General features: G+C 34.4%; 1 protein-coding gene across 5 annotated transcripts in view; it reads left to right on the forward strand.

Moving 5' to 3' along the window:
• Positions 1-6,642, forward strand: part of LOC149793422 (uncharacterized) — a 28,046-nt gene extending 21,404 nt beyond the window's left edge. For all 5 annotated transcript variants that reach the window (XM_089967402.1, XM_089967403.1, XM_089967404.1 and 2 more), the window contains one exon: positions 1,223-6,642. In XM_089967402.1, the coding sequence (XP_089823528.1) occupies positions 1,223-1,443 (221 nt within the window). In that variant the 3' untranslated portion in view covers positions 1,444-6,642. The remainder of the gene's footprint in view (positions 1-1,222) is intronic.
• The last annotated feature ends 9,389 nt before the right edge of the window (positions 6,643-16,031 follow it).

A 16,031-nucleotide genomic window follows, 5' to 3' on the forward strand; every position in this document is an offset into this window, starting at 1 on the left:
CTTCACTATAATATTGTTCCTGCTGTAAGGCCCTTTATTATAATACAGTTCTGCTTTAAGGCCCTATATTATAATACTGTACCTGCTGTAAGGCCCTTCATTATAATACAGTTCTGCTTTAAGGTCCTTCATTATAATACTGTTCCTGATGTAAGGCCTTTATTATAATACAGTTCTGCTTTAAGGCTCTTCATTATAATACTGTACCTTCTGTAAGGCCCTTCATTATAATATAGTTCTGCTTTAAGGCCCTTCATTATAATACCATTTGTGCTGTAAGGCCTTAGTTTTAATAGTTCTGCTTTAAGGCCCTTCATTATAATACCGTTCCTGATGTAAGGCCCTTTGTTATAATACAGTTCTGCTTTAAGGCCCTTCATTATAATACTCTTCCTGATGTAAGGCCCTTCATTATAATACAGTTCTGCTTTAAGGCCCTTCATTATAATACCGTTCCTGATGTAAGACCCTTTGTTATAATACAGTTCTGCTTTAAGGCCCTTCATTATAATACCGTTCCTGATGTAAGACCCTTTGTTATAATACAGTTTTGCTTTAAGGCCCATCATTATAATACTGTTCTGATGTAAGGCCTTTGTTATAATACAGTTCTGCTTTAAGGCCCTTCATTATAATACTGTTCCTGATGTAAGGCCTTTGTTATAATACAGTTCTGCTTTAAGGCCCTTCATTATAATACCGTTCCTGATGTAAGACCTTTGTTATAATACATTTCTGCTGTAAGGTGCATATGGTGATGAATCCCATTTCTTAGTGAAATGATATGTATTCAGTACTTCATAAAAAGGCCATCTCACTAAGTTGATATGTATTCAGTACTTCATAAAAAGGCCATCTCACTAAGTTGATATGTATTCAGTACTTCATAAAAAGGCCATCTCACTAAGTTGATATGTATTCAGTACTTCATAAAAAGGCCATCTCACTAAGTTGATATGTATTCAGTACTTCATAAAAAGGCCATCTCACTAAGTTGATATGTATTCAGTACTTCATAAAAAGGCCATCTCACTAAGTTGATATGTATTCAGTACTTCATAAAAAGGCCATCTCACTAAGTTGATATGTATTCAGTACTTCATAAAAAGGCCATCACACTAAGTTGGTGTACTATGTGGCTCCAGTGGATAATTTATAAATATAGATGTATTTGAAAAACAATTGAGATACAAAATTTATCTAATCTTATTGTTCTTTCCAGTGTCAATTAAGTCATCTCTGGGCAACAGTGATGTAATATTCTATATGTCTGGAGGGTTTCTTCTTGTGGCTGGTCTTTTAGGATGCATATTGAAATGGGTTCAGAGATGGGAAGATCATCGCTATGACAGTCAGGATGTAATGCTAGAGGTTGTAAACATCGAGGAAATACCCATGCAGTCAGAAGCTCTAAAAGTTGAAACATGCGAGACTTCTATATGAGAGGATCAAAACATCACAGACTGGTTTAGATTATTAAATGCCCATATTTCAAATAAAAAGGCATTTATTTCAGTTAAAGGAGCTAAAACTGAATTGGCCAAAAATGATTGTAAGAGGCTGACCTGATGGAGCTTCGCAAAAATATTGGTGAACAAATGAATGTCAGGAATGCAGTTACACCTGCACCAAGCATGCACTTTCCAGCTTGTGCCAGTAATTTTTTTTTGTTGTTGAAACTTTATAACTGGTAATTGCAGTATGTTTTGCATACATACATGCATGCATACATACATACATACATACGTACGTACGTACATACATACATACATATATACATACATACAATTGTAAAGGTTGTATAAAGGTGTGATAAAGAAGAGGGAAAGGAAAGGTTATCAATGGAATGTGATATATATTGTAGAAGGAAAATGTGAAAATTGGAGAGAAAATAAAGATGTAAAAATTAAGGTATTTAAATAGTGAAGTGCAATTTCTGCTTATTTCTGGTCATGATGTAAATTCTAAATCATCCCACATCCAAAAAAAGGAATACTTTATTGTTAAAAATGCTTGTAACATCTGCATGTACAAGACTTTTGAATGGCAACATTTTGCTGTGATTTTTCACTTTTTTCTTGTTCTTTTTTCATGACCAAGATTTATCAGATTCGATTGTGTTGGATTAAAATGTAGAGGTACTGGTAGATAGGAAAAAATGCACGATTTATTCTGTGCTGGTTTTGTTCTATCCAATATATACTTGCTTGCTGGATTTGTTCTGTCTAGTACTGATATACTCCCTTGTAAGTTGACACAGACTGCAAAGAACAACGTACCTGATCTGCTGTACATAATGTGCCAGCAGATTAGGGTCTTTGTTGTTTGTTCCTCTGATTAATCCTATCAGACTGCACCGATTCAGATCTTCCATTGCATTATGCGATGCCAGTTTTGGGTCAGTGTAGTTTGTAGCTGGACATAAATTATATGCAAGTATATATGATCATTTTCAGACTTTTTCACTTTCTTGTGCTAAAATACAAAACATTAGCATTATTTTATTCAGTTAATGAATGAATTGTGTTTGATCACTTGAATAACATTTCGGTGTTGCATTTATTAATCTGAATCTCTCTGAATCTGAATCGTTAATTTGACAATTTCTGAACATCCTGTGATGTATATGTTAAGTCACCAGCTAGTAAGAAATTGACCATATTGTTGGACATTCTATTGTGGAAATGTCTCTCAGAATTTAAATGCAGCCAAAGAATTTTATTTTACTAAATTAAAAAATTTAACTTGAATAGTTACTTAGAAAATGTTAAAGATGTTAATTTTGTTTGACATTACATAGATTTGGAGAAATTAAACTTTTCAACATACATTTAGCATTTTTGATAGTAACTAGGGCAAGTACCTAGTTAGAATGTTTTAGTAAAATATATTTTCTTGATTAGGTTTTCTGTTATTCACATATTGAAGCACTTTCCTTTGTTGGATAAGTTGAAGAGATGATTTAAGGTTTTCTGCTGAATGAAGCAGTTATATAGGGCATTTTCATTGAATGTTGGCAATACAATTTTGTTTAAAAAAAAAAGAACATGATCTCTTTATTGTATAGAGAATGCTATGAGATATTATATTTTGTGCAGATATACTCACTATTAGTGTATATGAGGATTGGCTATCGTGAAAGAAATTTGGTACACGTGTTTACTTGTTAGTTTTGTATAGTTGATATGGATACATGTTCATTACAGCTGTAACTTTGTTTCATTTCTTCTTTCATAAAATACTGCAGTTTATACAGGAAGTTAAAATGTGCTGTTTAAATACTTTATATAGTATTTGTTTTGAACAAAGAATATTTTGTAATTTGATGCCTTTTTTTTACTCAGCCAGTCTGCCTTCATTTAGGTAGAAAACAAGGAAGGTTACTCTGTATAAAGCCGTGACCTAAATATATTGCAGTACAGGATTATCTACATTAAGCATTCATATTTACAAGACGTGTTAAGTACCAGATAAAAAATGACACGCTAATGATGTTCAGAAACGTAAACAAAATTTGAGACTTTTTTCCAAGCCAGTGGTTTACACAAGACTGAAAACTCTGTTTCCCATTACAGTCACAGATAATCCAAACGGTACTGGAAATGTTTTGGGGATATTTTTTTTAACACTGATTAAAATTGTCATTACATTTCAGTAATAACTTAATTCAGTTTTCCTGACATTTAAATAATATGTTATTATATGGTCTGTTCAAGTTTATATATATTCTGAAAACTTTTTAAAATTAAAAAAAAAGACATAATTAGGTAAGTGAAAATTGATTTCACTTTAGTTTATTTTACCTAATTTTTTCATGATGCACATAAATCACTTTTTGTATTTAGAATTAAATATTTTTACATTTTGTCAGAACAGAATTATTTTTCACTTGAATAAACTTTGAAAGAAAAGCATACATAAGCAAAACTCCAGTAGGGCTGGCAAATTTATTTGCATGACAAATTTATTACATTTATTTTAGCTTACTCATGCGCAGAACCTATATATAGATTTTATCAAATGGTTGTTTAAGTAAAAAAAAAATTAAAATATCATTTGAAAGGACAAATTTTAATTGAATTTTTCTTGAAACTTAAGTGTATTTTTTTTTGAAGTGGGAAAATTGCTTTAATTTCTTATGGCATGAATGTGTCAAGCAAATCATAATGCTAGAATGAAATTTTTTGTTTTGTTTGTGGTTAATTGGGCAAGAGCTGTGTATTATTCATTGTTCCAATTTTTCTCTGTTTTTACTTTTCATATTAAAGTCTAACTTCCATTAATGTACACAAGTTTTTTGCCATGTATTATATGACAATGTGCAAGCTATATTGGAATTTAATTATTCAAAATGCTTGGTTATTTTAGTGAAATTTTAGAATGTATTAATTACGAAGAACAAGTATTTGAAAATTTTCTTTGTACAATAAATCATCATATGCATTATCTTGCCCATTAAAAAGCAAGGATTCAAACTTGAGTTGCTGCTCAAAAGTTGTTCTATGGGGCCGTTATTATAACTTTTTAAAAGATGCAGATATTAGAGTCATTATGTATCAAAATGTAAAGGAAATGAAGTTTCTTTCTAATTCACATTCTCAACAGCACATAGGTCAAAACCAATTTGTAGAGGAATCTCTAATGTTTGTATTTTGTTATTTTAGAACTGGCTGAAGCCTACATGTTCTGTTTGACCTATTTGAAATACTCATTTAGTAAATTCTCTGTTACTTTGGTTAACTAATGAGTTTCAGGCCAATTTATTTTCATGGACTTTTAAAAAAAAATTCAGTTACTTCATTCTAGCAAAAAGTCTAACAGAACAGAAAACAAAAATGCATTGGCAACCACTATGGATTATTTATGTCAAAAAAGATGATTTAACCTAAAAATGATTAACTTAACATATGATTTGTTTTCAAAATAGATTTTGGTAGTGTATAGGAAGTAGTTAACTCGTGTAAAACAGACGTTTAACTGGCTAGTCCACACATTATTGGCACTAATCTGCCTGCATATTGATACATTGTGCACATTTATCACTGAAAACATTTGTGAATGACTTTTTTTGTATAGATTTTATTAATGGTAGAATGCAAAACTTGGGTATTGCAATTTTATACCCGGAAATATTTCTCAATTTTAGAAGTCAACTGTACATATTTACCATAATTTGTTCATTTAGTTTACATACAGTATTTGCAATTTAAATCGTTGGTTAAGATTTAATTGTATATCACTTTCAGTTCATGGACATCATTTTTAAACCCTACATTGTTATTACATTGCCTAACAATTTAGAAATGTTTTTGTTTTCTTCTCTGTTAGAAAGATCTTGAACCAATGAGCCAATTTTTGAAACAAAGTAACCAAGCATTTGGAATTGTATGCCTGTAGTCAGTTTTATTGATTCATATATAACTACTATATCACCTCGGTATAATTTGTTTCCTAAGCCGAGAGCTGTTAATGCGTATCTCAAGCTGTGGCTGTTTGATACTACTGCTATATTAAAATTATGTTTAACATATTTCCATGTATTTGTATATTCTAAATAGGATGCTTTTTTAAGTGTTGTTGTAGTTTTGTAACTAGGATGGTAAGGGACGATTCCCATATTTGACATAGTATTGAATTTATTATAGCTTAAATGTTCCAGAGGTGTTAATTTTGATGTTAATTTTTTTTCTGTCTTCATTTACACATTGTAACATTGTTCTTTGTGACAGTATTTCTTCTAAGTAATTTAAATCCATGATTTAAATTGTGGACTTGTATTACCCCCCCCCCCCCAGTTGTAGTCTTTTATTTAAAATATAATTGTATATGTATCCAAAATGTTTCATATGGTTTAATCTTAGGCTGTATTAGATTGGGAAACACAAGAGTCGAGTCAAGCATGGTCATGTATCAATTTCAGCACAAGCAGTATTTCAGTTAAAAGAAGATGAGAATCCAAGATGGCTGTTGCAACTTGCACACTGTTCTTTTTTTCTCCCACCAGCTTGATTACATCAGGTTTTTTTTTCTAAAAAAATGGGGAGTGTATTTCTAACCTAGATATGCAGCCAGTGTTACATTGTGTAGGTTTTATCAGAAAACTGAACCGTAGCGTTCAGACTTTTTTATATCAAATTGACTGCATCTTCAGATGTGGGCAGTCTCTGCATCAGGGACATTTTTAAAAAAATCATAAAATATAACCAGCTGTCATCAATGTAGTATATTTGTTCGACACTTTGTAAATTTTTGAAAGTGATAAAAATCTTTTAAGCAAAAGGATTTGTTTCCTTCAAGGGATTTTGATAAAAAGGTATAAATGGAAATATTTTTTTGTACAATTGAGAAAAAGCTCTTTTTAATTTTTAACTTTTTTTATTTACTGTAGGAACACCTACAAAAGTAGAAATGAATATTTTACATTTTTTTGGGTTCCATCTTTGTAAATGGTAAGTTTGCTTTGCAGTTTAAGAGACTGTTTATAATATTTTGTACATTTTACTTTTTCAGTTTAACATTATAAATACTTAAATAATTTGCGTATAAAATGTTTCAAGATAGAGCAATATTATGGATAAAACACAGACATAGCATCTGTTATGATGTTTTACTGTTGAGAAAAATAAACAAAAGTTTATAAAATATTTGTCTTTTCTTTTATCAGTTTTAGCTCTGCTGGTTAAAGATGAGAAGAGCTTATGGAAGGAATCTTTGTCCATCATCCGTCCATGAGCACAAATTTCCTTTTCACCCCCTAACTTACTAACGTAGTACCAGGAAACTTGCCACTAACACATGCCTATCTGAGATCCAAAATGGTGTCCACAGTATCCATCATGACAATTGATATTGTTCCTCCTCCTGAAGTGAAAATCCTTTTTTCTTTGTTTGACCACAAACCTTTTTATGATCATATATAAAAATGGTTTTGCCTGGACATGAGATATAACCGTAACAGTGGCCAGCTTGAAAATCTTGTTATATTTGCAATTATTAAATGGATTTTTCATATAGACATGGGTTTTTCACCACATTACTTGTGATGTGTAACTGGGCCAACCTGAAAATAATGCCATCCAAACATTCTAACATGGGTGTTATTGCTGCTCCAGAAACGATGGTCCTATCAATGTGGTTTAAAAAGTGATCATTGCTTTATTGGTCATAGACCAGAAGAACTTATGGGACGGTCTGTTGTTCTTTGTGTAGCAATAAATTATTCTGTTCAGCAAATGTTTATTATTGTTATTCCATAAGGATTGCCATGAAACTACTCACAATCATCCTATAGTTGGTCCTAAATGAAAAATAAATGGTGCTATTCAAACATCAACTTTAGCTCCATCATGAAAATCTTAATATATTCTCCTCCTGAAAGCGAAATCATTCTTGCATTGAATTTTCATAAGACTTCTAGTGATGTCTAGTTGGTCATAAATGAAAAGTTGATATTAAATGAAAATGGTGTCTCTCGGTCATACAAAATAGCCAACACATGAAACTCTTATCTCTACTCCTTCATGAAAAATCACACTGACAAGGGTTTTTCTTTGCAAAACTTCTTTTGAAAGTTTTCTTTTACTACTACTAATTAACACAAACTTCTATCGACATGATTGGGTATTTTCACCACACATCGCTGACTGGTGGCAATATAATGACCAATATAGCCACAAAGGTAGCCATCTTGAAAAACCTGTCCCTACTTGGAAATGTAAAGTAGTTTAGTTTTCACCAGAAGGCATGATGTCTAGTACCAAATTAAGAAATTTTGAGAGAGAAATGGTCTTTATTAACTGAAAGAAGGAGATGGACATCTTACAAAACAAGTAAATAAGACCGTTGAATTTTCTCGCTTAAACATGTGCATGTGTGTATATATGTATATTATAATCTTTAAATGATATCTTGCTTACAATTTGTATCCAGGATATAAAATGTAAAAGAAAATGGACTTCTCATGGATTTCTAGATTTTCTTTTTGACCGTGTGTCGGTCCCTTCAATGGACTCGTTTTATTGAATGATCAAACCCAGAGCAAAATTAAATTTTCAATACAATTCCTTGATGACTTGAATTCTCACTTTGAGAACTAATACCTTTGACTTATCTTAACACATTAACCCCTAGCAATGACTTTACAGGGCAGGAGGTAGTAGCCTACTGCCGAGCTCTGTAGCATCAGGGTCATGCATGATACACTAAAGTGGGTGGTATTATAGAAAGGTATGAACTGCAAACAGACAGATGAGCTTTTGCAAAAAGTAGGATAAGATGGGCATTTGGAATAAAGAGTGGTCTCCATACAAAAATAATGATTCCGTTTAGCAAAAAAAAGTCCAATTTTTACCCTTCTGCTCATGCACGAGTAAAGTAGCCAATGAAAATATGTTTCTAACACAACTAGGCAGTATGTTATTGAAAGATGACCAGGGATTTTGTGTTTTCGAGTCTATTCAGAAATAGCTTTCAAAATGTGTTTCCTACTCGATTTTCAGGCAAAAATGACAAAAGGCTCCAGGGGTTAATGTGTTAACAGATTAGATTGAACCTGAAGATATTCTCTGTAACACTATGTTGCAAGAAAAACGTGTCATTTTAGGAAATGTAGGAAACTATATTTACAAAAACATTTTAAACACAATAAAATTAATATTCTATTGTAATTAGAATCAGTTACTAACTTCTTTTTGTCAGTAGCATTACTAATTGACTAATCACAGGGATTTAATGATATAGTACCTTTCTCATACCAAAACAAGTGATTAAACTGGAGTTCAAAATGGTGTAAAACAAGCATATTCCTTAATCTTTAGTTCTTTGTGATGATAGATGTTGAACTTTCTTTTAGAGGTATGTCAGTTGGGTAGTTTTGCCTGTTTGTGATGACCAATATGGTAGATCCGTTTGTTTTATCAGTTCAGACGTAATACTGCGAATTCACTTTCAAGTGTACAGCAAACCCTCATTAGAAAGCCCTTGATTACAACATAGTTCCTGTTTATAAGGTCCTTTATTATTACATGGTTCCTATAGTAAGGCCTTTTAATATAACAGAGTTTCGGGTTATAGGGTCCTTTATTTTAACATGATTCCTGGTTTAAGACCCTTTATTACAATGTTCCTGATGTAAGGCCCTTTATTATAACACGGTTCATGTTGTAAGGCCTTTTATTATTTTAAGTGTTGTAAGGTCCTTTATCATAACATTGTTCCAGCTGTAAGGCCCTTTATTGTAATAATTCATGTTGCAAGGCCCTTTATTATAACATGGTTCTTGTAAGGCCCTTTATTGTAATAATTCCTGTTGCAAGGCTCTTTATAATATAATATGGTTCCTGATGTAAGGCCCATTATTATACATGTAGCATGGTTTCTTTTGTAAGGCCCTTTCATAAAATATAGTTCCTGTTGAAAGGTCTTTTATTATAACATGGTTCCAGTTGTAATGCCCTTTATTATAACATGGTTCCAGTTGTGAGGCCCTTTATTATAATAAGGTTCCTGTTGTGAGGCCCTTTATTGTTACATGGTTCATGTTGTAAGCCCCTTTATTGTAACACAATTCCTGTTGCAATGCCCATTATTATAACATGGTTCCTGTTTCAAGGCCCTTTATTGTACATGTAACATTGTTCATGTTGTAAGGCCATTTATTTTAACATGGTTCCTGTTGTAATACCCTTTATTGTTGTTGTTGAATATGGTTATGGATTTCAATTATTTATGTGATAGTGCAGTTACATGTATCATGTATTAATTGTAAGGCTGACTTACTAAAAGGCTGTCCTTGGTGGATACTGAACTTGTGACCCTTGGATTACAAGTCTGACACTCTACCAACTTAGTTATTGGGGTTCCTTAAAAGGTAATAAGCTATGTGGTTCCCATGGAAAGCATTACAATGTGTCAATTTTTGTGATTTTGTGAAAGATTGTTTTCCTTGCTTCTTAAATTCTTGGGAGAAGTGATCTTTTTATTTGGCTCTCCGTATTTTTCTTTTGTGAGAAACAAATCTTATTCCTTATTAAAAAAAAAGAGAAAATTTCTATAAAAATCTTGCATTCATGTCATGAAACTTTTAATTATAAACATGCATCTAATATCAAGCCTAAATAACCTGCATGCTATGATTAATTTTTTAATTGTAAGTTTTAGTGTCCTAATTCTGCCACGACAGACCTGAATTTGCATCATTTCTTAGGCTTCAATTTAAAGTCTATGAAATGATGCAGAATATGTGTAGTACCATGGGTGGATAATCCTTGATTTTGCATCATGTCGTAGGCTTCAAATGAACGTCTATGAAATGATGCAGAATATGTGTTGCACAGTGACCTACATTTGATTCAGGAAAGTTGATGTTGATATCTTAATTTACACAGTCAAAGCCTGCCATAGCATCTACCTGAATATAAAGACCTGGTGTACAAAATAACACTAGGTTTGCTAGGTCTCACCTACAAATCTGTCCTTATTTGTATATACATACTCATAATGACCAAAATGTTACCCTAAGTCATTTTTATACAGAAGTTTGACAGCAATAACAAATAATCACTACAGCCTTCAAAACTTCATTATTGGATTTAAATACAGTGCATATCTTTATAATGTATTTCATGGTAGACATAACATTAACCCGCATCATAAATGAGTTTGCTCTTGGCATCGGACGTTGATGACTTTGGTTCATTTGAGAAAGACATTCCAGAGATTACAATCAGTACTGTCCATCTTTCAGTGCACTAACCCTGTCAAGAAAATGAAATGCATCTTTTTTGATTTCCTAGGATCAATCTTCATATTGGTTGTTATGAATTATACATTTAAATTCTAAAGTAACAGATTGTTCGGCAAATAAATCACATGTACTATATCCCCATTTAGCTTTTTATTGCATTTCTTGTAAAAATTTGTTTTTACAAACTCTTCAAGTAGGAATGCATTTGGAAGGCAACTTGTGATAGCACTAACCTTCAGTTATAGGTTTCACAAAACTATTGCCTTCAAACCAAAGTCCAGTTCTGTTGGTCAAAATATGACTGACAGTACATATATTTGTCTTAACATGCCACAATGCTTGCCTTTACTGATCACAGTCACATCACCTCTGTCTGGGGGGGTTCGAGTCTTGGGTTAGGCCAATATGGATATGTGAGAAAACTTGTAATTAGGTTACCATGGGTCAGTGGTTCCTCTGTCACCAGCTATTCTGGCTGCCATGTACAGCCTATCATGTGCTGAAAAATGGTGCTACACCCACAACAACAACAACACTGAGAATGATGTTTAGTGTTGTTTTTTTTCTTCAGGTACTGGCAGATATTTATACATGTATGTTACGTGTGTGTGTGTGTGTGTGTGTGGGGGTATAAAAGTTGCAAACAATAACATCCAAGGGGTACAAAAGTTGCAAACAATAACATCCAACACAAAGTATATTCCTAGCCAATTATTAATGTTCACCCAAGCTAGGGCCCAAGAGGACTGCCCTTTACAGAGAACAAATTGGTAGTTTTGCATCAGGGAAATAGTTTATCAAAACAACAGTGATAACAAATACAGACTCCAACTCCTATGGGTCAGAATTTTTATCAGTATTAGATGTGAACTATTTAGTATTTGTTTCTAACATTACCATATCTGACCACTTAAAATCCTTTAAACTAAAACTACCATATACACCCATTTCTGTGTGTGTGTGTGTGATTTGGATTTTTAACGTAGCTTTAACAATTTTTCAGTCATATCGCTATGATGTCTGCAGTGTGGCGGTTTATAGTGATGTCTAGCACTGGGGCATTATGCCGCAGACATGTAGCATGATGTCCCACCCAGTCACAATATTCTGACACCAGGCCAACCAGTCCCAACACTAACCTCTTAATGCTGAGCACCAAGCCAGGCAGGTGTTAGTACCATTTTTATAAGTCTTTGGTATAACTCGACCAGGGATCGAACCCACGAACTCCCACATCTGAGGTGGACGCTCTAACCACTAGGCCACCAGTGTGGTCCCCATGTCTCTGGTCTTAATGATAATCAATATTTATATAAATTGGAGGGAAACATTAAGCATTAATATGACAACAATTACAACTTCATTGTGGCAATGACCTCCAACAGGCTATTAAAATATGAATGTGGATTGTTTTTAAAGTGTAAAATGGTTATTCAGTACTATACTTACATGCATTTTTTCTCATGGTGGACCTTTTCAAGAGTGTACAAAATCAGTAAAGCACCTTTACAGCATATTTTTCTTTGTTCTTTTATGTGTCCAGAAATCAAATGCAAATGAGAGGAACACTTTAAAAAAAAAGATTTTTATTCTTTTTAATTCTGAATAACTTGACAACAATGAGTAAAACATTCAAGTAGTTATGCGAGGCCCATAATTGTTGGTTCCTTACATATCTATTCAGTGTCGCATACTGAATGACTCATTATAGCAATTACTGACACAATGCAGATCCCATGGACTTGATGAAACTGAAGTACATATGATTATTTTAACTGCTGAACTGAGGAGATGAAGATCATGTCAGCACATAACCCTTATTGTCCTACACGACAAATACAACAATTTCATTTTTGATTAGTCTGCAATTTGTACCTTCTTAGAAAACTGAAACTGCAGCAAGAAAAACCCTGCAATTTATTTTAAAACTGAAACACTTTCCAAAATTAATAAACACCATGCCATGACATGGAGCAAGTAGGCAGAGGTTTCATTAGCAAATAAATGTGATTGTTAAGAGAAGTTAAACCATAGTAGGTGCTCTAATGTGAATTATATATGGAATGGATAACATTTAAAAAAAAAAAGAACAAACTTGTACTGTCATACTGCATCTTCATACGACCCCAAGTGTAACCATTCCTCCAATTTAGGACAATGAAATCCTTTTGTATTTGTTTTTGCAAAAACAGAAACTTTTAATTAGTTTGTCTCACAAATTATTTTTTCTTTCTCCTCATCTCTGCCACCATTTCCCCCATAATCACCATCTAGTTGGAATCAGGTCACAATTAGTACTTCCAGTTCATTACCCACAAATGTAGTTCTAGACTATTTTTAGAACATTTTTTCCTCTCTCATTTTGGTGGTGATAAAAGAGTTATATTTATGCATTTTTGGTAGGGATTTAAAGGTAATTGTTTATTCTTGAGAATATGAGCTCAGGGTGTGGTTTTCCTTGTGTATTTCGGTGACAGTGCACAGTAATAAGGCCTTGGTGATGATCTGGAAGTGAAATCTGTGTTCTGTTTACATGCTGCTCTGTTGACAGTCCAGCCTCTCAAAAATATGTAGGTCAACCTATGATAAGAATGTCACCATGAAGTCATCTTTGAAGGTATCTTAGATTAATATATAATTTGTATTGATTGCCACTCAGTGGAAAGGTCCGTATTGAGAAACAAATGTAAAATTAATTGTGTTCTATGTCCAGTTGACTGGCTTCTTGCTAGCTATCAGTTGAACATCCCACCTAGGATATGACATGCCTAAACAGATAGGAGTTTGGTTTGGGGTGGGGTGACATGCATTGGGACTATGGCCTGCATGGTTTCCAGTTTGCCAGAAGGTGAAACTGGAGGTTGGCACAAGTGTTATTTGCCTAGGGGAAAGAGGTCAATGTTTGATTAAAATGGGGTGGATTGGCGTGTTAGGCAAAGTTTGAAGAATGTGGGTCTGACAAAATACACTTCTGGTTGTTGTTGATGCTTTAAAGAGAGTTTAGATATTTGTAACCAGTGATGCGTATTGCCTGTGCATCTGGAACAGTGTTTTCTGTAACTTTATAGTTTGTTCCACACAGCACTGTAAATTTTTAGCTATGAACATTTCAGGTGAGCATAGTTTAATGGAGCTAAAAGACCTAATTTGTTTCACGTGAGGTATTTAAAACTAATCAGGTACTTTTAACTACATTTAATGATACTGTCCTGAAAATTTAAGTTAGAGATAGGATAAAATTTGCTATGCCATGTGTAGTTTCTAGCATAATACCAAACAGCACATTTCTTGTGTATGTGTGTTTGTCTGTATCCCCCAAAATGTTTTGAATGGTCTGTTATCAAAGTTGGAGAGACCTTCTGTTGATTTGTGATTGAATTTCTTTTTGTCATATATATGGTGTGTTATCAAAGTTGGAGATATGTTATGTTGCTCTGTGAGTGAATTTCTTTTTGGCACATATCATTGTTCTTCGATTTTATAACAACTCCATCATACACAGCAGAAGACTAGGATTTCATCTTTTTACAAGTAGTTCCTAGCACATAGACAACATGACTGAGACGACCACTGACATAACCAGACGGAGACGAGAAAAGTAAAGGTTAGCAAAACAGCTAGATTTCTCTGTCACATGGGTGAGAAGATATGTACAAGCTGATAATGCTTTGGAAATGGACAAGGCATGTTGAGATGTCTTGGCCAATGCCTGTGGTAAGTGCTGATGTGCAACAAAAAGGCTTAACTGGAAGGCAGGCATAATAAGATTGGTATGTGAGGCATTGGTGGCATCCAGAGTGGGAGTTTTATGTGTGACATCCACGGTGGGAGGTTTAAGAGGGCTGGCAGAAGTGCGACTCCAGCAGCTCGATGCAAAGAACTGAGGTCTCAGTGTGTGTATGTGTGGGTTACTCCCCCCCTTATTTTGCCTATCAATGTCTTGGCCCTTACAAGACCTTTGAGAAAGCTCTTTGATTATGGCTGAGGAGCGAGTGTATATGTGTGGCAGCCCCAAAAGGTCACTCCAAACTGGAGAGAAATTTTGGCCCTTTGAGCCTGAGAAATTTGGACACAAAACCAGGAGAAAAAGATCATAAACTTCTTTGACTACCTAGTCAAATGCACAAATCTCTTTCATCTCAACTGCCACAAATCACGGTTGAGGAAGTGGAAGGGGGACCACCTCATCTGGTCATGTGTTGAACCACAGGGACTGAGAGGATCCCTTTCTCTGCTCTCACTTCTGGGAGGCAGAACTTTGGGACCCAGTGTCAATCTGCTTCAGGGGGAAACTTGGAGGTCAAGGGAACTTTACCATGTAACACTTCATGTGAACGGAGAGGACTATGCCTGGTGGCAGCCTCAGCAGGAGGATGAGAATGCCTATTGACCTTCTTTGGTTGTTTGGAGGAAGTGGTTCAGCACCACTCCTCCTTTAAATCTTCACTTTTTAAGAGGGTGATATTAGTCTGCATACAGCAACATCAACATCTCTAGTATGAGGCCAAGACCTTGAAGTACATGGCTGCATAAAAGGATCATACAGCAACATCAACATCTCTAGTACGAGGCCAAGACCTTGAATTACATGGCTGCATAAAAGGATCATACAGCAAGATCAACCTCTCTAGTACGAGGCCAAGACCTTGAATTACATGGCTGCATAAAAGGATCATACAGCAACATCAACCTCTCTAGCATGAGGCCAAGGCCTTGAAGTACATGGCTGCATAAAAGGATCATACAGCAACTTCAACCTCTCTAGTATGAGGCCAAGGCCTTGAATTACATGGCTGCATAAAAGGATCATACAGCAACATCAACATCTCCAGTACGAGGCCAAGACCTTGAAGTACATAGCTGCATAAAAGGATCATACAACAACATTAGCATCTCTAGTACGAGGCCAAGGCCTTGAAGTACATGGCTGCATAAAAGGATCATACAACAACATCAACCTCTCTAGTATGAGGCCAAGGCCTTGAAGTACATGGCTGCATAAAAGGATCATACAACAACATCAACATCTCTAGTACGAGGCCAAGGCCTTGAAGTACATGGCTGCATAAAAGGATCATACAGCAACATCAACCACTCTAGTACGAGGCCAAGGCCTTGAAGTACATGGCTGCATAAAAGGATCATACAGCAAGATCAACCTCTCTAGTATGAGGCCAAGGCCCTGAAGTACATGGCTGCATAAAAGGATCATACAGCAACATCAACCTCTCTAGTATGAGGCCAAGGCCTTGAAGTACATGGCTGCATAAAAGGATCATACAGCAAG

The sequence above is a fragment of the Sinohyriopsis cumingii genome, chromosome 8, assembly GCF_028554795.1.
Source record: "Sinohyriopsis cumingii isolate HCF-2022 chromosome 8, ASM2855479v2, whole genome shotgun sequence".
Taxonomy (NCBI): domain Eukaryota; kingdom Metazoa; phylum Mollusca; class Bivalvia; order Unionida; family Unionidae; genus Sinohyriopsis; species Sinohyriopsis cumingii.